This window comes from Odocoileus virginianus, chromosome 5 (genome assembly GCF_023699985.2).
Source record: "Odocoileus virginianus isolate 20LAN1187 ecotype Illinois chromosome 5, Ovbor_1.2, whole genome shotgun sequence".
Classification (NCBI taxonomy): domain Eukaryota; kingdom Metazoa; phylum Chordata; class Mammalia; order Artiodactyla; family Cervidae; genus Odocoileus; species Odocoileus virginianus.
Window position 1 is genome coordinate 7,876,842 of NC_069678.1, and position 19,736 is coordinate 7,896,577.

Consider the following 19,736-nt stretch of genomic DNA (forward strand, 5'->3'; position numbering starts at 1 on the left):
GAGAATCCGAGCGGGCACAGAGCTTACCTGGGACTACAACTATGAGGTGGGCAGCGTGGAAGGCAAGGAGCTGCTGTGCTGCTGCGGGGCCATCGAATGCAGAGGGCGTCTTCTTTAGAGGACAGCCTTCCTCCTAACCTCCTGAACCTTCCTGAACTGCCCTTTCCTCAGGAACTGGGTCTTCCTGACTGTTGAATTCTGACCCCCAAGTTTCTAGTCTAGCTACTCCCCAGCTTCTAGTAGATAGAAATGGGGGTTCTGGATCAGGAGACCCCTTCCATTGTGGTGCTAGCAGGCAGGGCCCCTCCCCGGCCTCCGGAGGCACTGGGAGTGGGAGAGGTTACCACTCTAACCTGGGCCTGACATCCCTTCAGTCCTCCTGTGGCTCACCCCTCCCATCCTACATTTGTTCAGGTGTTCATTCTTCTGACAGACTTTATTCCTAGAATGAGGGCTGTGTATTTTACTATCCCTGGTTTGTATTGTTTCTTGAAAGTCTTTTAACAAGATGTTAAAACTAAGACTGTGATTTGATTTCTTTCCCTCAGCTCCCAGTTTTAGGTCTTGATGAGAGATGAGTTTCCCATCCTTCCCAACAGGCAGCTGTCATTAGTCTTGACCCTTCTCTACTTTTGCTTTCTCTTATTTGCCATGTAATATTTTTTAATGTTATATAACCAGGAGGAAGGCATGAGGAAGACTACCTTAGTTTATTTAGTTGATCACTCTCAGTTCTTAAGAGTCTAAACACTTGTTGCCATGTTTTACTTAATCTTTAATATATTTTAATTAAAAAAAACCATTAACAGTACATTTTGGTCTGAAGTGGTCCCTCTGCTGAAATGCCAGGTGCTAGCTGTAATTCAGGCTTTAAAACCCAAACCCCAAATGTTTAATAAATAAAAATTAGAACTAGTTGCCATTCTACTCCAAACCAGCTAGCCTAAGGAAAGAGGCCAGAGAAAGGAGGCAGTAAGATCTTGGACCTGTGACTACAGGGACAGCTGGCAGAGAAGTAACAGAAGACTGTCTGAGCAGTCCACATTGTGGCCCCCACTTTTTGGCAGAGGTAGGATAAGGGTCACGTGCACCCGCCTACACTCAGTTCATTTGGATCTTAGAAGGGAAAAAGTTAGAAGTCAGCTCAGCTTTGGTTTCTGGTCCAAGTTAGGGAGATTAGAAAGGTGAGCCTTGGTCCAACTTTGGCAGAATGAGGCCCACAGGTGGGACAGTAAGGCACGACCCTGGCTCTGGAGGTCAGGGAGTCAAAGGCAGGCAGACAGGGCCAGATTCTGAAGAGTAAGGAATGTGAATTATAACTCCCACCCCCAGAACTGAGGAAAGGTCTCAAAATCAATAGAAAGGACAACTTGGAAAATAAGACCAACCCCCCTCCCCCAACAAAGGATATAACCAACCTCCCCATTCCTGGAGATAGGCTGATTAGAATTTGGTTTAAAGGCAACTGGGTGACAGAAGCAGGGGGTGGGGGCACAGAGAACACACTCTTCTTGCTTTCTCTTTCTCCCCAGAGCTTAAAGTGACCCTGTGGGGAGGGTGGGGTATTTCCTTGGCTTTATACTTTAATCTGACGGGCAGCAGGGACAATGGTTCAGTCATTCTTACGATGGTTGTTGTTGAGGATGGGGTGGCCATTGGCCAGGGGCCGGTTCTTTGCTCCTCCCCCAGCTGCAGCCTCCTCCCCCTCTGAGCTCTCCGTTTCTTCCCGATCACTGCGTTCATCTTCTACTACCTGTGAAAAGGATGAGCAGGGTTACAAACCCCCAAGGACTGCCTCTCTCGGTGGGCTCTTTCCAGCAATACCCAGGGCCCCACAGTATAGGTTTTAGAGGGTTGCTGATATGGGAGGGAATTTGGGCTGTTCCTAGAGTTGAGGGTAGTAGGGCCTACAGAATGGGGACAGACCATCACCTTTCCAGTTATGAACTTGTGGGCCATGCGCAAAATGAGGTAGGCCCAGAAGACATGCAGCAGCTGTAGCACTCCCATCATGAAGTTGAAGAAGTAATAGCCAAAAAAGGCGGGATAGAGCTCCAGTGGGTACACCAGCGTGCAGTACAGGATCCTTCAGATGGGGAAAGACAAGAACTGTTAACACAGAAAGGAGGGGGTCAAGACTTGAGGACAGACAAACGGGGCTGGGGAGAAGATTCCTGATTTCTTCAAACAGGAGTCTAATCTGGTAACCTACTCACCAGAAGGGCAGGATGACCAGTCGGGTGATGATGAAGACAATGGCGAAGACGATGAAGATGTTGTTGCAGGTGTTTTTCCATCCCGCATAGTTAAACATCTTGGCTGACTGTGTAGATAGCCCCCACCTATCATCACGGGCTCCTGACTCCCATATACATTCATATATACGTCCCACTTACCACACTGGCTTTGTGCCCCCACCTCCTTGGTCCCAGGAACAGCCACCCCCATCCACCACTACCCCAAAAAGAGGATAGAGGGACAGAAGAACCTGCACCAGGGTCTCTAGGCTTGAAGAAATGCCCAGGAAGCCTGACCTCTAGCAGGTAGTCAGAAGAGTCATGCAGAGCCATGATAAGAGTCCCTGCTCGGACGTAATTAGCACACCAGGAGAAACTAATGAGGATGATGGTGGCCACGTGATGGATGATCTGCTCCTTGAAATCCTGTAGAAAAGATGCAGCCTCCAGAGGACTGTTTCCCATTCCCTAGCTTCCATTCTTCCCCCTCATCTTTAATTCCACTTATCCCACAACTCCATCCAAAGCACCCGGAAGTCAAAGGGGAGGTGGTTCACACCAGGCTTCATTTTGGCTCCTACTCAATGGCACAGCCCCATGACCCACCTTTCGCTTGACATCAGAAGCAATGCTGAAGAGCAAGGACCAGTAGAAAGACAGTTCAATCATGTAGTACCAGTACTGGGAAGGGATGATGCTCTGAGAGAGAAAAGAAGATTAACGGACCCCAGAGCCACTGGACCCAATGGTCTCACCTCTCCAAACCCAGCCCTCCTTGCACCTATTAAGACTTATGACTGCAGTCCCTTCTGCCACGTGTCTGAGATCAACTCTTCACAAGGATGTATATGTCCCAATCCTATCCTACCACTGATTCTCACCCCACATAAGGATTAATTACCCCATACAAGGAATCAGGACCCATCACGTACCTGTATGGGATATCCCTCCCAAACTTTCCTCAGGTCATAGAACCAGGGTTTCTGCAGAGAGATGGTGAGAAGTTAAAGGAGGAGGCACCTAAATTCTGGGCCTCACCCCACCTTGCCAGAGAACCTACTCCCCCACCCCCACCCCTGCCCAGTAATCCCCACTCACGTCTACAATGACAGCCGTGCCGGCAATGAAAGCAATCAGGTAAAATGTGAATCTCCAGCTGGAAGAGAAAGCAGAAATGGCTAGGAGAGTGGAATGGAAGAATGGTACAGCCCTCCAACCAACCCCTAAGTCCCTCCCACTGGATACCCTCTCAAGGATGTATTCAACCACTGTCCCTCCTCACCTGGGAATACTCTCTCCATGTACAGCTGTGGCCCACCCCTCCCAGCAAAACACGTCAGACCTTCCTCTGCCACCCAGTTTCTCTTGCGTCAGCTTCCCCTACCTTGCCTCTCGGAACTTCTTGAGGAGACTGGGCCGGTCCTGGTTGCGACGGCGGCGGAACCAGCGCTCTACCTGGCGGCCAGAGAGCCTGCTCTGCCGTGACAGAAGCTCTACATCTGCCTAGGTGGAGTGAGAAGCCCATTATGTTCAGCCTCACTCGCCCTTCCCATCCCTCTGCCAGTAATGACCCAAGTCGACCCTGTCTGAAGGGAAGGGAAGGGGAGCTGCCTTCCCATCTCTTCACCCCATAACTCCTTATTCCCTACCAGGACTCCGTAACTCCCAGAACAGGGTCTGCAGCTCATACCTGTTTGGGCTGCTTGCCACAGGTCATGTAGAAATGCTCCAAAGTGGGGTTGGGAGGTGCCCGCAGCCGGGTTTTCTCTTTGACATTCAGGAGGGCAGCCAGTGGTGTAGCCACATAACTGGGGAAGGGATAGGAGTGAGGGGTGTCTGACTCTCTTGAAGTAGGCAAGCCTGGTAGCCCCTAAACGAGGGGACCTGGAGGGGGATACTGCAAGCTCAGGCAACTTTATCCTGGGCCTCAGTTTCCCAGCAAACTCCCTCTCTGGCTTCCTTGGGCTGTCCATAGCTGACAAAGCTGCCTGTGTTCACTAGCCACCAGGCGGGTGGAAGGCAAGAACAAACAACCATTGAAGGAATGGGCCTGGGGGTGCTGAGCCCTCAGAAAGACAATGCTGCCTTTAGTGGGGGGCACACAGTAGGCAGGGACCTGGGTGGTGAGAACACCAGTGTGCAGGACCAATTAAACAGCAAGAGACAAACTTGAAGTACAAGAAACCGGCTGGGAGCCAGGGAAGACATGGGGGTAGGCTGGTATGCTCACAGCTCAAAGAAGTATCGAATGATGAGGAAGAGCAAGGCCAGGGGTAGTGTGATATAGAGGTCGGAGGCTTTGGCGTAGACACGTCCATCTCGGTCTTCTAGATCGGCCCAGGTTAAGTTCACAGGGAGCCACAGCCGTTCCCACCAGAAGTAGTCATGTAAGATCTGGAGCATCCTGAGTGAGGAAGGGAGAAGCAGAGGGAATCAAAGCAGGCAGCAGTGCGAAAAGAGACAGATGACAGTTTTCACAGTGTAACAAAAAGAGCGGGGGCAAAGACTTAAGCCCTGGGCTCTGGTCTTGGCCATGTGGACAAATCACTGTGCCCATCTGTAACATAGTGGCTTTCCAGTTCTAACAGTTACTCTTAATATCAACCAAAGGTGATGCTAATATCCCCTAGAAGTTCTGATTCCCTAGACTCAAGAACCTTGGGGTCTCCCTATCATTTTGCTATTCTCACATGGAAACTAGACAGGATCTAGCCCTAGAAGCCCGCGGCCAAAAATCTTAAGTCAGAGTCATCCTCCCTTCCTCCCACCCTCTAACCTCTTCCTAGAGCTCCCAAGTGTTAGTCACTCAGTCATATTCGACTCTTTGTAACTTTATGGACTGTAGCCCGCCAGGTTTCTCTGTCCATGGAACTCCCCAGGTAAGAATACAGGAGTGGGTAGCCATCCCTTCTCCAGGGGATCTTCCTGATGCAGGGATCAAACCCAGGTCTCCTGCACTGCAGGCAGATTCTTTACCATCTGAACCACCAGAGCTCCCCAATCAACCCATTACTGGAAGCTTCCTTGCCAGGGAACCCAAGAAAGGGTTGCAGGGCTGGGGCAAGACGTTCCTCCCCCTTCCCTATAACCCACTGGGGCAGCAGGTCCTAGGGAAAATTAAGAGGCCAGAATAAACCAAAATTATGCCCCCAAATAGTGCTGAGCTCAAGGACAATCAATGGACATCAAAATATTGCACACAAGCTTAACAGCCCATGCCCAAGCCATCCATTCCCAAACATAAGGCAGAAGAATTGTATGTGAAGCCTATTCTCAGAAACAAAATGAAGACAAGGCTGCAGGGAGTCAGGGGTTGGAGGATAGAGAGTCGATACAGCAGATTAAGACATCTGGTAGAATTAGGAGCTATTTTGTATTAAGGCTCCTCTAGAAAATAAAATACTAGTCTTCTCAGAGAACACCCATCACAAATACCCTCAGTGCTCAGCAAAGAGCTGCTGTTTTGTACCACCTCCCTCCCCTGTTTTGTCCACGGAAAGAGAAAGGATCTACAGGGTGGTGGTGACCACTTGGATACCCGAATGAAGGAGGGTACGATCTGAGGCTCACGCGGGGACAGCAGCTGCTTGGAGCTGAGAGAAGCAGCAAGATGATCCTGTAGAATCAGCGATACTGGTCCACACAACAATCGGCAGTCCTAGGACTCAGCAGTGAACCCAGTAGGATGACAGGCAAAGTTTCCAGGCTACCAAGCCCTCATCCTCCCAGGAGGGAGGCCAGGTGGGCGGTCTCCAGGCTGGCCTTGAGACTAAAAGCTGACACAGAAGGAAGGTGGTCCCCTCCCAGCTGCGGAGGAACGAGAGCTGGGAGATTGTTCTCTGCTGTGAACTGGAGACCAACTGGTGCCGTGCTGAAGGCTGATCATATCACAGCTGAGCTGGGCTGCTCCTCCAACAGCTCCGCCCCCACCCACCACAGAAGCACTTGCGAAATCCCTCTCAGCCTGTCACGGGTCAGTATTTCAGCTCAAGGACTTTACCCTCTTGTCCCCACTCCTGGTCACTGCTCTTTCAGATGAAAGCAGAGGGCAGCGCTGACAGTAAAGGAGTTTCAGCTCCACCCGCCCCCAACAGCACACGAACGTACACACATATGTACATACACACACACACACACACATTCCGGGCCTCAGCTCCTGAGGACACTGCCCCTTCCCTCTCCACCTTGGCCAGAATAAATATTTAATTAGTTAAAGAGATGGAAGCCTTTGGAACTGAACAAAACTAAACAGTTATCACAGTAGAACTCTCCCCAGACGACAGTGCACACAGACACACTTTTTTCTTTGAGAGAAGGTGTAGAAAATTTAGTAGAGAAGAGACAAGGCAGAGAGCCTACATGTGGTGGCACACCTCCGGCTCCTCTTGCCACCTTCTTCGCTTAGTCTGATTGGAGGTGAAGAAACAGACCTGACTCAGTCACCTGACTGCCAGTCCCTTGGAGCCCAATTTGTCCTCCATTGAGGACTAAAGCCAAGGGTACTGTCGGGCCTAGACATTGGGCCCCATTCCTACCCTGGTCAGTGGAAACCAGCAGGTAAGTTTCTTTTGTCACAGATATTTTGAGGATTAAAGATTCAGAGGGCTGGCTGGGATCCTGGAGGCTAAGAGTAGAATCCCTCTCTGTGACTCCCGGGAGCCCAGGAATGCCTCATGCTTACAAAGGTGAGGAGCTGCAGAAGCAGGCAAAAAGTCAGAGATGGATCAAAGGCAAGCGCCTGGACAGTGCAACTATCTCAACCCCAGGACAAGATAGCACCTGGCCCCTGCCTGCTCCAAGCAGGGAGAACAGAAGACAGAGTGAGTAGAGAGTGTGATGTGTCGGGAGTTCTGAATGGGGCCTCTCTCACACCCGGGTTTCAGGCTTTCTGTGACCACAGCCCTCCCCTACTGCCCAGCACTTCCATTAGCAGAGGAATGGTGGCCTCAACCCTGCCCTCACCCCCTGGGACCTAGCCCGCAGGAAGAGGCACCGGATTCAGCAGGGTCAGGACTTCGGACTCCATGTGACGGGGAAGGGAAGACAACCGGGGCTCCCGGGCCAGGCCCGCCGGCTGCAGATACCCATCCCCACAGAACAAACCAGTCCACTCCTAGTGGCGTCCCTGGCACACCAAGCCAAGCAATGGATCCCACAAACAAAAAGGTGGGTCAACAAAAGGGGATGTGCCTTCATGACAGGGAGACACCCTTGCTTTTCTGGGTCACATTACTTAATTTCCTGGTGAGGAAAATCACACCTATTGGTATTTTTTCACTCAAACGATTTACTCCCACACACACATGAAGAGACAATAGGGTGTGTGCATGTGTCTGTCTCTCTCACGCACAAATACACCTGCCTCAGAGACACAGACACCACTTTATGAGGCACAGGCTGGAGAACGGCCAGTGAAGCAGGGATTTCGTGGGCATCAGGTTACCAGGAACTTGAACAGAGCTCCACCCAGGTGCTACCTTTTGCTCCAACTCTGACTGACCTGTCCCAGACCCTCAGACAGATGAAAAGGGGCAGAGAGTCCCCAGGGGGACTTGTAGACCGAGGCTGCTAAGAGGGCTGAAGTTTGAGGCTATGAGGAAGAGATCTCACAGACTCAAGGCTCTCAGAGTTTGGAGAAATAATTGAAGAAGATACAATATGATCAGTAAGGGAAGAGAGAGTGAAAAAGACAGGATCCCAGAGGCTCCCAGCTTTCACTGGAGCCTGATGGACTACAAAAAAGAAGTGGAAAGAAGTGAAAGAGGACCTGAATAGTCCACCTTGTTGAAAACGTTTTCAGGCAGCTACACCAGGTCACAAACTAGGAAGCCGCGAGTAATGGATGAAGCCGAGAAGAGGTATGTCATCTCTCCGCACCTCAAAATTTCAGTTTTTCTACGGCCCCAGCACAGCCAAAGATTGCATGAGACTACAGCCCATAGGGGGAGGGAATGACTGGCAAGTTCAATAAGTAGATGGGGATGGGAGTGGGGGGCATGCTAAAAGCACAGTGAAGGATTGGCCAGCCTGTGGCCGGTGCCGGGGGGGAAAGTGGAGGCCCTCCCTCCCAGGGGGAAAGCTGGCCAGAGGCCCGATTGAAGGGAGTGGATTGTGGGGTACCAAGGAAGACAAGGAACTCTCTCTCTTCAAAACAGGGTTTGTGCAGGTCACTGTATGATTAGGGTCAGGCCCTGAGGCAGGAGGCTGCAGACAAGTCCTTACCCTTAGGGGCCCCATCACAAGCCCAGTCAGCCACCCACATTAGGCCCAGCCACCTGGGCTCTGCTGTGGGGCTGCAACCTCTGCTGACACAGATGCGGGAGCGACTGCCTGCTGGAGGCCTCTCCTGATTCACTTCTCCGGAAAGGGGGGCTCACTCCATTCCTCAGGATCCTCAGAACCCCCTATCTCCTGTATCTGGCAACTCAGGTGAAGGATCAGATTTTGACACCAAGAGTCTACCTTAGGAAGTGAACTTCTAAACTCAGGCCAAAGATTAACACCACACACGTGCAATTAACCTACTTGCCAGAGAGCCTCCGGGCCAGAAATTAGCAAGGTGAGGCCCAGAAAACCAGTTTCACCAGCAGCTCCCCCTACCCCTGCCCCACACACCCCATAACGGTATAAGAGCCTTAGCCACGGGGCGGGGGCCAGGGGCAAACACTCTGAGCCACTCCTTCCTGTTTCCCGTTAAGCACATGGACGCTCTGACCTCCCTCAGGGAGTGGGCACAGTGAACCGATTAGAAAAAGCAAGACCCTTCACCCTCCTCTCACTCTAGACACGGGATCCCCAGCCAGGGGCCGCGCCGCGGGCTCTCGGCCAGCCAGGGGGCTCCCGTGCAACTGCTCACCGGACTTTCTCCTCCCCAACAAAAGGGCGCCGGGGGGTCCGTCCGTGGGCAGCCCCGCGTCCCCAGCGCCGAGGGGACTCCCAGCTCCTACCTGTTGCCCAGGAGGACTCCTCCGGGCTCCGGGCGGCGCGCTCCAGGACGCCCGGGCGCCCGGCCAGCCTGCCCTCCGGCGGCGCTGGGGGCCCGGCCGCTCCCGCGAGGCGCTCCGGCCCGCCCTCCGCCAGGCCCGCCGCCATGAGCGCGCCGGGCAGAGGCCCCTGAGCCAGCGGCGGCGCCGAGCGCCCGGCCGCCCGAGCGTGTGCGCCCGCGCCCCGCTCCCCTCCACGGCCCGCTCCGGGCCCCGCCAGGCCCTGTCCGCCGAGCCGCGTCCTCGCGGACCCCGCAGTTCTCCCAACTTTTCCGTGCCCCGTGCCGCCCCACCCCAGCGCGCGGCGCCGCGGACTCCCGGGCGCGGGTTCCGACTCACTCGGCGGCGGCGGCGGCGGCGGCGTCGCGGAGCTGGCCCGGCCGGGAGCCACTGCTCCGTCTCTCCCCTCGTCCGAGCTCCGGGCCCCCTCCGGACTGGCTCCGCTCGCTCCTCTCCTCCCCCTTCCGCCCGCCCGCCCGCCTGCCCGCTCCCTCCCTCCTTCCTCCTCCTCCCGCCGCCTGCCGAGCCCAGCCGAGCCGAGAGCGAGCCCAGCCAGCCCGGGAAAGAAAGGCCGCGAGCAACACAGGAGCCGGGAGACTGGGCGTGGGCCTACGGCCCGGCGACGGAAGGGGAGAGGAGGGCGGGCGGGCGGCGGGGCCCGGGCCTCCGCGCGGGGTAGCCGCGCCCAGCCCCCGCCGCCTGCCACCGCCCCCACCCCGGCCGGGGGCGGGTGGCGGAACCTGGGGAGCCGAGCCCTCGCTGCACCCGGCGAGCGGCGGAGCCCCACTGCAGGCGCTGCACCGGGGGGAAGAAGCCCCCGATGAGGGAGGCAGTGTGGGGTCTCCCAGCCTCTGGTCTCGGTTAGGGGCGCGCTCCGAGGACCCCGGGACAAACCCGCGAGGGGCGAGGGGCGCGGAACGGTCGTACCCCTGCACCACCCCGGCAGCCCCCAACTGCGGCCCTCGCCCTCCGGCCGGCTGCGGCCCCCAGTTCTCTCAGCGGCCCGACCGATGGACACACTTTCCACCTCCAGCCCCACCGGGCAGAGGAGGGAAGAGGGCGCCCCTGCCCCCGGCCCGCGCAGCCCCTGCGGGTCCTTCCCAAGGGCCGCGTGCCGAGGCCCAGCACCTCTCCAGGACCGACCCGGGCAACGGGCCCTCGAGATTCGGCTGGGACCCCTAGGGCGTCCCCCACCCCAGCCCGGCCTTAAAATCCCCACCGTTTCCACACCAGTGCTGTAAAATCTAGCCCCCAGTGGCACACATACCCTACTGCCGGCAGACTGAAGGAGCCAGTCCCCAACTTTTGCTGTGTAAAACGTATTTGAGTTTTCAATGTAGACCACTGCTTACCCGTGTTCAAATTCATATTTTAAAATGTCCCCCCCCCAAAAAAAATAAAATGTTTTTCCCCTAGACTGGTAAAATTGATGTTTCAGGAAGATGTAACATGTTTATCCTAGAAAACTGGCCTTGATTCCTAAGGAGGACAGAGTGTGACTAAGATGTGTTTGAGGGTTTGTTTAGAGAGAGGGCCCGCCTAGCAGAGCTAACCATTTTTTACCTTAATGAAATGTTGGTGTTTTTATACCGTCACAGTTAGAACCTCTGAGGGCAGCTTGTTTCAGAGTTTATCTAGTCAAGTTCAGGTGTTTTGACAGTTTTCTTAGGAAAGAATGTGATTTCTCGCTCATCCAGTTTGAGATCTTGGTTCAGCTGGTGAAGAATCTGCCTGCAATGTGGGAGACCTGGGTTCCATCTCTGGGTTGGGAAGATCCTCTGGAGAAGGGAAAGGCTACCCACTCCAGTATTTTGACCTAGAGAATTCCATGGACTCTATAGTCCATGGGGGTCACAAAGAATCAGACACAACTGGACGACTTTCACTTTAACCAAACCTCTTAGCACCCTCTCCCTTTCTGGCTTCCCTGGTGGCTCAGAGGTTAAAGTGCTTTCCTGCAGTGTGGGAGGCCCGGGTTCAATCCCTGGGTCAGGAAGATCCACTGGAGAAGGAAATGGCAACCCACCCCCAGAGGAGCCTGGTAGGTTACGGTCCATGGGGTCACTTTCCTTTCACTTTCCTCACTGAAGACCCTATCTGGAGAGGTAGAGAGGCAGAAGCTGTTTGATTTCCGACTTTTCCTTTACTTTTGTAGTGGGCACCCCCAGCCCAGACCAATACTGGGGAAATGAGACTTGTTGGCCCACCCCCAGGCCCCTCACCACTGAACCAGTACCCAGAGGACTCTCTAGCATTTTTCAGCCCCAGATTTGCCTGATTTTCCAGTTTCCAGCAATCCCTCCAGCCTTTAATTCTTTGCCAAAGGGTAAACTCCTTTATTTGCAAGTCATATCCTTTCTACACCTTTGCCACAACCCACCCACCCCCACCACAACCCCCTCCAATTCCAAAGTTGCCCCCACCTTTCTTGAGTGCCCTCCACAGATTCCCTTTTCCAGTAGGGTTCCAGTGTCTCCTCTTTGGGCCCCAGCTAAACTTTGGGGCCTACCAGATCTGTCTTACTTGGCTCTCCTTCTTTAGTTTCTGAGCCCTTTTCTCAGGCAATTTTCCTAAACTTTCCCCAAGGTCCTCACCAGACTTTATAAATGATTCCTCAGAGCCCTGAAGACCAGTTAACTTTAAGATAGCAGTGGGAGGAGACGTTTGGGGCTGAAGCTGAATAGACAGGCCTGAAAAGTAAAGATAAGAGGGTATACCCCTCCCCCAGGAGACAAAGGAGAAGATGGATGGAGAAAGAGAAACTGGGCCTCAGGCAGCATTAGAATGATGCTGCCTGTTTAGAAGGGGCTTCCCTGGTGGCTCAGTGGTAAAGAATCCACCTGCCAATGCAGGAGACACAGGTTCAATCCCTGGGTCAGGAAGATCTCGTGGAGTAGGAAATGGCAACCCACTTCAGTATTCTTGCTTGGAAAATTCCTTGGAAGAGAAGCCTGGCGGGCTACAGTCCATGGGGTCCCAAAAGAGTTGGACATGACTGAGCACCTGAGCACAACCAGTTTAGAAACTCTTGCTCTCTGCCTAATTTGGACCCGGAGGTCTTGATCACTCTGACCCATCCCCCACCACCCAGCCCTGGCATGGCCACGCCCACAGTGCCCCAAGCTGCCCGCCTTGCAGTGACTCACTTCCTCTGTATCGGCTGCTGAGGTGTCCGGAGGCAGAGGACACAAATAGGCCTTTGGCCTGGCATTTAGGTATCTGGAGCAGGCAAAGATGTGGACTCTAGTTGTGGAAATGGGTCTTGGTCTTCCCAGGTCAGGCTTGCTTGTGTAACACACAAGACTCTAGATATAAAGAGTAGAGTTTGGCCAAAACATGAGCAGAGGGATTAAGATGCAAGGAATTCTGGGGAAAAATGTTTTATAACAAGAGGAGAAATAGCCAGGAGGAATTTCTGTGTATTCTGAAACCCATGCAGAGGGCAGAAAAGCAATCGGGGCCTAGAGCTGAACAAGTTTTCATGAGTCAATAGCTATGGCTCTGTATGTTACTTGCTGCTTGTCCTACGAGGAGACCCCAAGTCAGTCATGTCCTTCTTAAAGAAAAAATGTTGCCTACCATATCAGTAAAGAAAGGCTATTGCAGCCATGGAGCCATCGTATTATAGCTGCCAGGACGTTGAGTCCTAAGAGAACTCAAAACAAAAAATAGGATGCCTTCCATTAAGCTATCAGCCACTGCAGTCACTCCCACAGTGGTGCACCCTGAGGAGACTTAGGATGGGAAAACAAAGGATACTGGCCCCAGATAGCTGAGATACATATCAAAGGGATAATTTCACCGAGCCCAGACTTTTGCATCTTTCCTTACATAAAGAAGCACTACATTCATTAACTTGACATGTCTTGTTTTCCTTAATAAACAGTAATCTTAAAAAAAATAAAAATAAACAGTAATCTTTTGATATTCTGACTACCTAGTTTTTGTTACAAAATTCCTATGTATCCTGGCTCCTCCCTTACCTCTTCAGAGCAGTCCCTCAGAGCTATTTGAGAGGCTGCATTCCAGGCTTAAGTACTGTCCACCAAATAAAACATAATTCTCTACTTTTACGTTGTGCTTTTTTTTTTTTTTTTTTTCAGTTGACCTTCTCATCTTAGTGATGAGGAAAACACTGAGAAGTTAGGAGACCTGGATTCTGGTTCCAACACCATGGCCCTTGGAAGTCACTCAGTCTCCTTGAGTCAGTAACAAGAGGGTGGTAGGTCAGGTCATCCCAAGATCTTCTCCAACTCTGAAATTCTAAGACTTAGAGCATGGGTACGGAGGGTGATTTGTTGCTGTTGTTCAGTCGCTTAGTCTTGTCCAATTCATTTGCGACCGCATACACTGTAGCCCACCAGGCTCCTCTGTCCATTGAATTCTCCAAGCAAGGATACTGGAGTGGGTTGCCAAATCCTTCTCCAGGGGATCTTCCTTACCTAGGGATCAAACCTGTGTCTCCTGCAGCTCCCGCATTGTAGGAGGATTCTTTACCGATGAGCCACCAGGACGCCCTGGAGGGTGCTTTAGTAAATCTGAAAAAGGCCTCAATCTGACCCTGGAGTTGAACAAAACAAAACCCAGGAACAAAAGAAGTAAAGCTTCCACCAGTTTCAGAGAGACATCTGTAAATGCATCACATACCTCCTCATAATGCTAGGCAACAAGGACTGCTCTTCTGCCTCCTCCAAGTTCAGTATTCAGCCTTGCAGGTCAGCCAGCATTACCTTGCAGAGGTTTAGGCTGGAGAAACAGGAGCCCTCTTTTGCCCTTCATTTCCCCCTAAGCCTACTTGGAACATGCCCAAAAGAGATTCTCAAGGGTACAGAAAGCCAAAGGCCCAGGGACCCTGGCTGTGGAGCTGCTTTTCTGCCATAACCCAGCCTAGAAGTCTCCTGCGTGTGTGCTGAGATTCATCTCAGCGGGGCCCCTGGAGTAAATGTCTACCTGAGGCTCTTCCCCGACTCTACCTGCCCATGGAGTCCTCTGGGGAACTTCATGTCCTTGGGCCAAGAGAGCCCCCTCGGATACCAAGGGGAGTCAGAGCCTCCTAGACCACTAGTGGCCACCAGGGGGTGGTCTCAAGGCTCCCTTGCAGTGGCTTTTGATGGCCTCTTGTGGCCAGATCCGGGATTGGAAGGAAGACGCTGCAGAAGAGAGCCAAGGTTGCAATTCTTAGGGAGATGCTATAGAATAACATTATAACATTATGATGTTACTATAAAATAACATTATAACATATGTATTGTTACAAATCAGTTAGTATTTTACATGTAGTTACCATTCAACGCCCAGCACTCTCCTAAAGTGCTTTGCATGTATTTATTTAATCCTCACAATAGCCTATAATATAAACACTGCTATTATCACCAGGTTTTTTTTTTTAATCTCTGTTTTGACAAGAAAGAAACAGCACAGAAATGTTAAAGTGGTTGCCAGAGTCACACAGCAGACCAGAATTCTAAGTCTAAGGAATCTGGCTTCAGAACCTTTGCTTTTAATCACCATGCTGAAACCATCCCATTTTTCAGGCTGCCAGATAAAATATAGGACACTCAGTTAAATAATTTATTAGCATCGTGCATGCATGCCAAGTCACTTTAGTCATGTCCAACTCTTTGCGAACCTATGGACTATAGTGCACCAGGCTCCTCTATCCATGGAATTCTCCAGGTAAGAATACTGGAGTGGGTTTCCTTGCCCTCTTCCAGGAGCTCTTCCCAACCCAGGGATCAAATCCAGTCTCTTAGGTCTCCTGAATTGGCAGGTGGGTTATTTTACCACTAGCACCACCTGGGAAACCCTATTAGCATTATATATCCTTGCTTGGGAGAATCCCCATGGAGGGCTACAGTCCATAGGGTATCAAAGAGTCAGACATAACTGAAGTAACTTAGCACGCACACACAAATCCTACGAAACATGTGGGTCATACTCAGTACTAACAAATTATTGTTATACTTACTAAATCTGGCAACCTTAATTTACAAGGCACATCTTAGAATATTGTTTATTATTTTAGATGTAATCCCATAGAATGATCTATTGGTATAAATCAGGATCTGGGGTTGTTTTTTTTTTTTTTTTTTTTTTTGGCCATCCTGCAGCATGCTGGATCTTGGTTCCCTGACCAGAGATTGAACCGTGCCCCCTGCAATGGAAGCATGGAATCTTAACCACTCGACTGCCCTACAGGACATTTTTCTGTCTCAAATGTCATCACACATATTACTTCATTTAATCCCCCCAGGAAGCCTATTCCCAGGTGCTCCAGAATTCCCCCTCCAATCACCCAACCCTCCTACTCTCCCAAACCCTGCCAACAACACTTCATCCTCTCCCATTATTCCCCCCCCCCCTTTTTTTTTCCAACAGAGACATGAAGACCTGAAATGACTAGCTGAGGTTATAGAACATAACAAGTGGCAGAACTGGGACTGAACCCACATCCTTCAGCAAAAATCGGTGCATGCTTTCCCCTTTAACAGGAGAGAAAAGTGAGGTGCAGTGATTGTCACCATGGAAATCTCCCTTTACAGCACTTCCTTAGGCCTGGTCTGCTCTGAGGATGAGCATCTGGTCCTTCCTCAGGGATGTAGGTAAACCAATGAGGACCTTCCAGGGTAGGAGCATGGCGGAGAAGTACAGATAGCTTCTGTGCCCAGCCCCTGCCTGACCTGTCTAGCATTGCAGGAAGGAGACTGCTCCTAGGCCCTAGGGAGTTGTCTGTGAGATTCAAGTAATTGCCTGCTCAGGGGCCCCTTTGGCTCCCTAAGACTGTTTACCTGCTGTTCTGTGCGCTGACAGCCTCCAAGAAAGCTGCTGGAGTTGCATCACCTACCGCTAAAATAGTCCTGGCTGCTAAAAGGCAACAGAAGAAATCTGACGCAGGGACCCAGGGAGCCTCCTTCATCTCCCTGTTGCCTTTTGGGAGCACGATGCTTCTGTCCACAGGGATTACCCTTCACGTTTTTCTCTCCTGACTCTACTGATCTTCCCCCACCCAGAAACACCTGTGCTCTTCCTTCCCCAGTGGTTTACAGTCTCCCCGCCCTACTCTTCCCATCACTCCCCCTCACTACTGCTCCAGTAAGGCAATCATCAAGGCAGTTTCTGGGTTGGGACCCCTCTGGGGTGCAGGCTGGGGTGCCCCACTGGTATGTGCCCCAACAGGTTTTTCTCTATCAGCCTCCAAATCAGCCTGGAGCCTGTCTGACCTGCCCCCCCTAGGGAGCTAGAGGCAGAGGCAGAGCCAGGTCAGAAACTGGACTCAGAGACTGGGCTTCTGTGGTCCCAACCCAGCCCCGCAGAGAAAGCAGTGCACAAAGCCTCCTGTGTCAGGACCGAGCTGCTGAGAGGCCAGCGGACTTCTCTTGTTTGGGCTGAGGCCAGGTCCTGGGAGGAGAGATGCTGTAGGGAGGTGTCTGCATGTGGGACGCGGTACAGCCTGGTCCTCTCCCACAGTTGGGAGGGGCCAGAGCCCGAGGACGGCGGGCTGGTCTGGCGCAGAGGTCATCTGACTGGCCGTTCAGCTTGGGCGGCACACACCGCTGACCTGTCCCAGGCCACACAAGGCACCACGCCAGGCTCTGACGACACCCACTTCGCCCCCAGCACCTCTGGGTAAGCACCGACCTGGGCTCTCATGCTGGGTGAGGGGGGAGACTGGTAGGAACTCGTTGATGACTTGGGGGAGGGAGAAAGGACTTTTCTAACATGAGTGCCTGCTTCCTTCTCCAGGTACCCATATACCCACAAGAACACACACTCACCTCAGCTCAGAGACTGCAGCTGCTGACCTAAAGATTCCAGCGGGAGACTCCGAGGGTGAAAGGCACACAGCACAGCGGTGGGAGCGGACGGGCAGGTGACAGTCTCACTTGTAGTCTGGGGCTGACGTGAGGGGAGGTGCTGTTATTTCCCACCCTGCATATTAATCCTCACCTCCCCCACACTGCCCCGGGAACAGCCAGCCAGGCCATGGCAGGGAGGGGGAGGTGGACCTCAGTAGGGGATCAGCCATCTCAGACCTCAGGCTGGGGAGCCTGGGGACCAGCCCCAGAGTCTGGGAGGGTCTGTTTTGGCGCTAGTTCTAGCAGCATCCCTGATCAAGCCTTGCTTCCTGAACGACGGTGAGTGGTGGGGAAGGTGGGAGCACCCTTCTTACCTTCCACCTGGGCTCCCCAACCTGCCAAGCAGGTTGTTCTTTTTTTCTGCAACAAGGGAAAGGAGTGGGCAAAGGGCTCCCAGGCCTGGGGGTCATAAAGAGGCCCTGAGGGGCTAGGGGGATGTTCCCTCAGTCAGCTCCTGTGTCCCTCCCCCCAGGGCAGCCAGTAGCACCATGTCTGTGACCCACGGGAAGATGGGACTCTCCTTGACTCAGGAGATCCTCAGTCACCTGGGCCTTGCCAACAAGGTAAGGGCTGTTGGGATTGTGGGAATTATTTTTAAAAATTATTTTTATATTAATGCAGAGGCTGAGGGGGAGGGGGTGAGGAGTAGGAGAGGAAGATCTAGCCTGAGGCTGTGCCAAGGGCCTGGTGGGGGAACTGGGGAGGATCACAGGCAGACTCTGGTACCCACATGTCTTACAGACTGCAGCTTGGGGCACCCTGGGCACCCTCAGAACCTTCTTGAGCTTCAGTGTGGACAAGGATGTACAGAGGCTGCTGAAGGCCATAGCAGGCCAAGGTGAGCCCTTTCCCTCTGCGCTTGGCTTGGGCATCTATCTTTTAGAAACCAGCCTGTAGACCAAGGAGCTAGAAGGAGGAACTGACAACACTCAGTAGATCTTTGTGGAATGCCTTCATTCCTGTGTGTCTGGTACCCAGTAGGTATTTATCTCCATTTTCACAACGCCCCTCTGAGGCAAGTCATACTATTTCCGTTTCACAGATGAGGAAACTGGGGCTCAGGGAGGTCAAAAGCCTTGCCCAAGATCACACAGCTCAAAATATTGCAGAGCTGGGATTCTAAAGCAAGCCTGTGATCCCAAAAGGCCATTTTCTGCACTGTACCAGGCCACCTTTGCTTAACTTTGGGTCAGAGTTACATGCCATTGGCAACTTCTTCAGGATCAAATGGTAGTAGGGAGGGTGTAGCTTTTCCTAGACCTTGTCATCTCCTCCTCTGGAGGCTTCAAGTCAAGGAATAAGGGGATCTCAGCTCTGTAAAGACTCTGACAGGGCTCTGCCAGGCTCACAGGCCAGCCCTCACCTTGGTTCAGGTGTGGACTGTATTGCCATTCTGGACGTGCTGACCAACCGGAGCCGAGAGCAAAGGCAGCTCATCTCTCGAGCCTTCCACGAACGCACCCAGCAGGTGAGACCACACTGATTCCCAGGGGCCGTGGGCTGGGGGGAGAAGCCCCCAGGAAACTTGGCACAAGAGCAGTTGAGACCAGCCCTTACCCCCTGCTGAACCTAGGCTGTGGGGGGAAGGGAAGCCTGGTGGTTAGGTCTGAGATGAGAACCAGCCAAATATCCCAAACCTCCTCACACACCTGGGACTCCCCCTCATGCCGTTCCTCTGCCATGGGGACTGTTTCTTGTAGGACCTACTGAAGTCCTTGCAGGCAGCACTCTCTGGCAACCTGGAGAGGATCGTGGTTGCTCTGCTGCAGCCTGCAGCCCATCTCGATGCCCGGGAATTGAGGAAAGCCCTGAAGGTACCCTGGTAGCTCAGCTGGTAAAGAATCTACCTGCAGTGCAGGAGACTCCGCTTCAATTCCTGGGTCAGGAAGATCCTTGGAGAAGGGATAGGTTACCCATTCCAGTATTCTTGGGCCTCCCTTGTGCTTCAGATAGTAAAAACTGCCTGCATTGCGGGGACGTAGGTTCAGTCCCTGGGTTGGGCAGATCCCTGGGGGAGGGCATGACAACCCACTCTAGTATTCATGCCTGGAGAATCCCCATGGACAGAGGAGCCTGGTGGGCTGCAGTCCATGGGTCGCAAAGAGTTGGACAGGACTGTGGAACTAAGCTCATTGAAGATACCAGGAGAGGAGCTTTGCCAGGAGTGATGACCCCATTGAGGGAAAGAAAGGGTTGACTGCCTTGCCTTTGCCCACTCCAGAGGAGTGGACTTGGCAGAAGCCCCCTGGAAAAGTAGTCCCTGTTACCCCTCAAAAGGACAAATGGTCAGTGTCTGCTCCCCGCCATTCTAACGACATGGCTCAGTCTCAGAGTGGCTTCCCAATTTCTTGTAGGGCTCAGGTTCTGCTGAAGATGTGGCCTTGGAAATTCTTGCCACCCGAACCCCACCCCAGCTGCGGGAGTGCCTGGCAGTCTACAAACACAGTAAGGGTGTGGAGGATGGGGCTCTAAGGGCTGGACAGGACAGTCCTGCCTCCCCTGCACTCCCTGCAGGGAGCCCTGTGGGAGCCTGTCCGCCTCTTGTTCCCTTGGGGTCTTTCCTCCTCCCCCACCCCACCCCGCCGGGCTCAGTCTCCCCAGGGAGACAGCCAGTTGTCATCATTAAAGAGAGAGAAGCAATCATTAACCGTCATAGTCTG

At 52.9% G+C, this 19,736-nt stretch overlaps 3 protein-coding genes across 12 annotated transcripts in view; 2 read left to right on the forward strand and 1 right to left on the reverse strand.

Moving 5' to 3' along the window:
- The window catches only part of SETDB1 (SET domain bifurcated histone lysine methyltransferase 1), a 30,855-nt gene extending 30,044 nt beyond the window's left edge, over positions 1–811 (forward strand). For all 5 annotated transcript variants that reach the window (XM_020912213.2, XM_020912217.2, XM_020912228.2 and 2 more), the window contains one exon: positions 1–811. In XM_020912213.2, the coding sequence (XP_020767872.1) occupies positions 1–118 (118 nt within the window). In that variant the 3' untranslated portion in view covers positions 119–811.
- On the reverse strand, positions 752–9,670 carry CERS2 (ceramide synthase 2). Of its 3 annotated transcripts, none has more exons than XM_020912256.2 (11): positions 9,560–9,670; positions 4,468–4,641; positions 3,928–4,045; positions 3,622–3,740; positions 3,336–3,393; positions 3,170–3,220; positions 2,844–2,936; positions 2,535–2,663; positions 2,217–2,323; positions 1,933–2,086; positions 752–1,753 (listed from the first exon to the last, which is right to left on the reverse strand). In XM_020912256.2, exons 2-11 carry the CDS (start codon positions 4,638–4,640, stop codon positions 1,613–1,615), a joined length of 1,143 nt encoding a protein of 380 aa, XP_020767915.1. In that variant the 5' UTR covers position 4,641; positions 9,560–9,670; the 3' UTR covers positions 752–1,612. The 3 variants fall into 3 exon arrangements, with proteins under 3 accessions (XP_020767915.1, XP_020767925.1, XP_020767933.1); XM_020912266.2 differs by lacking the exon at positions 9,560–9,670 and adding an exon at positions 5,808–6,122; XM_020912274.2 differs by lacking the exon at positions 9,560–9,670 and adding an exon at positions 5,776–6,122.
- ANXA9 (annexin A9) overlaps positions 6,527–19,736 on the forward strand; it is a 20,180-nt gene continuing 6,970 nt past the window's right edge. The window contains exons 1-9 of one of the 4 annotated variants that reach the window (XM_070467309.1): positions 6,527–7,403; positions 8,038–8,095; positions 15,599–16,846; positions 16,964–17,090; positions 17,549–17,639; positions 17,818–17,914; positions 18,450–18,544; positions 18,777–18,890; positions 19,431–19,521. In XM_070467309.1, the coding sequence (XP_070323410.1) occupies positions 17,565–17,639; positions 17,818–17,914; positions 18,450–18,544; positions 18,777–18,890; positions 19,431–19,521 (472 nt within the window). In that variant the 5' untranslated portion in view covers positions 6,527–7,403; positions 8,038–8,095; positions 15,599–16,846; positions 16,964–17,090; positions 17,549–17,564. The other 3 variants (XM_070467308.1, XM_070467307.1, XM_020912334.2) reach the window with 3 other exon arrangements.

Excerpts from the sequence above, each read along its gene's own strand:
- CERS2 (XM_020912256.2), bottom strand. The coding sequence starts at position 4,640 with ATGCTCCAGATCTTACATGACTACTTCTGGTGGGAACGGCTGTGGCTC. Across the intron at positions 2,937-3,169 it reads GGGAGGGATATCCCATACAG|AGCATCATCCCTTCCCAGTA; the intron begins GTACGTGATGGG and ends TTTCTCTCTCAG. Across the intron at positions 2,664-2,843 it reads CTTCTGATGTCAAGCGAAAG|GATTTCAAGGAGCAGATCAT; the intron begins GTGGGTCATGGG and ends TCTTTTCTACAG.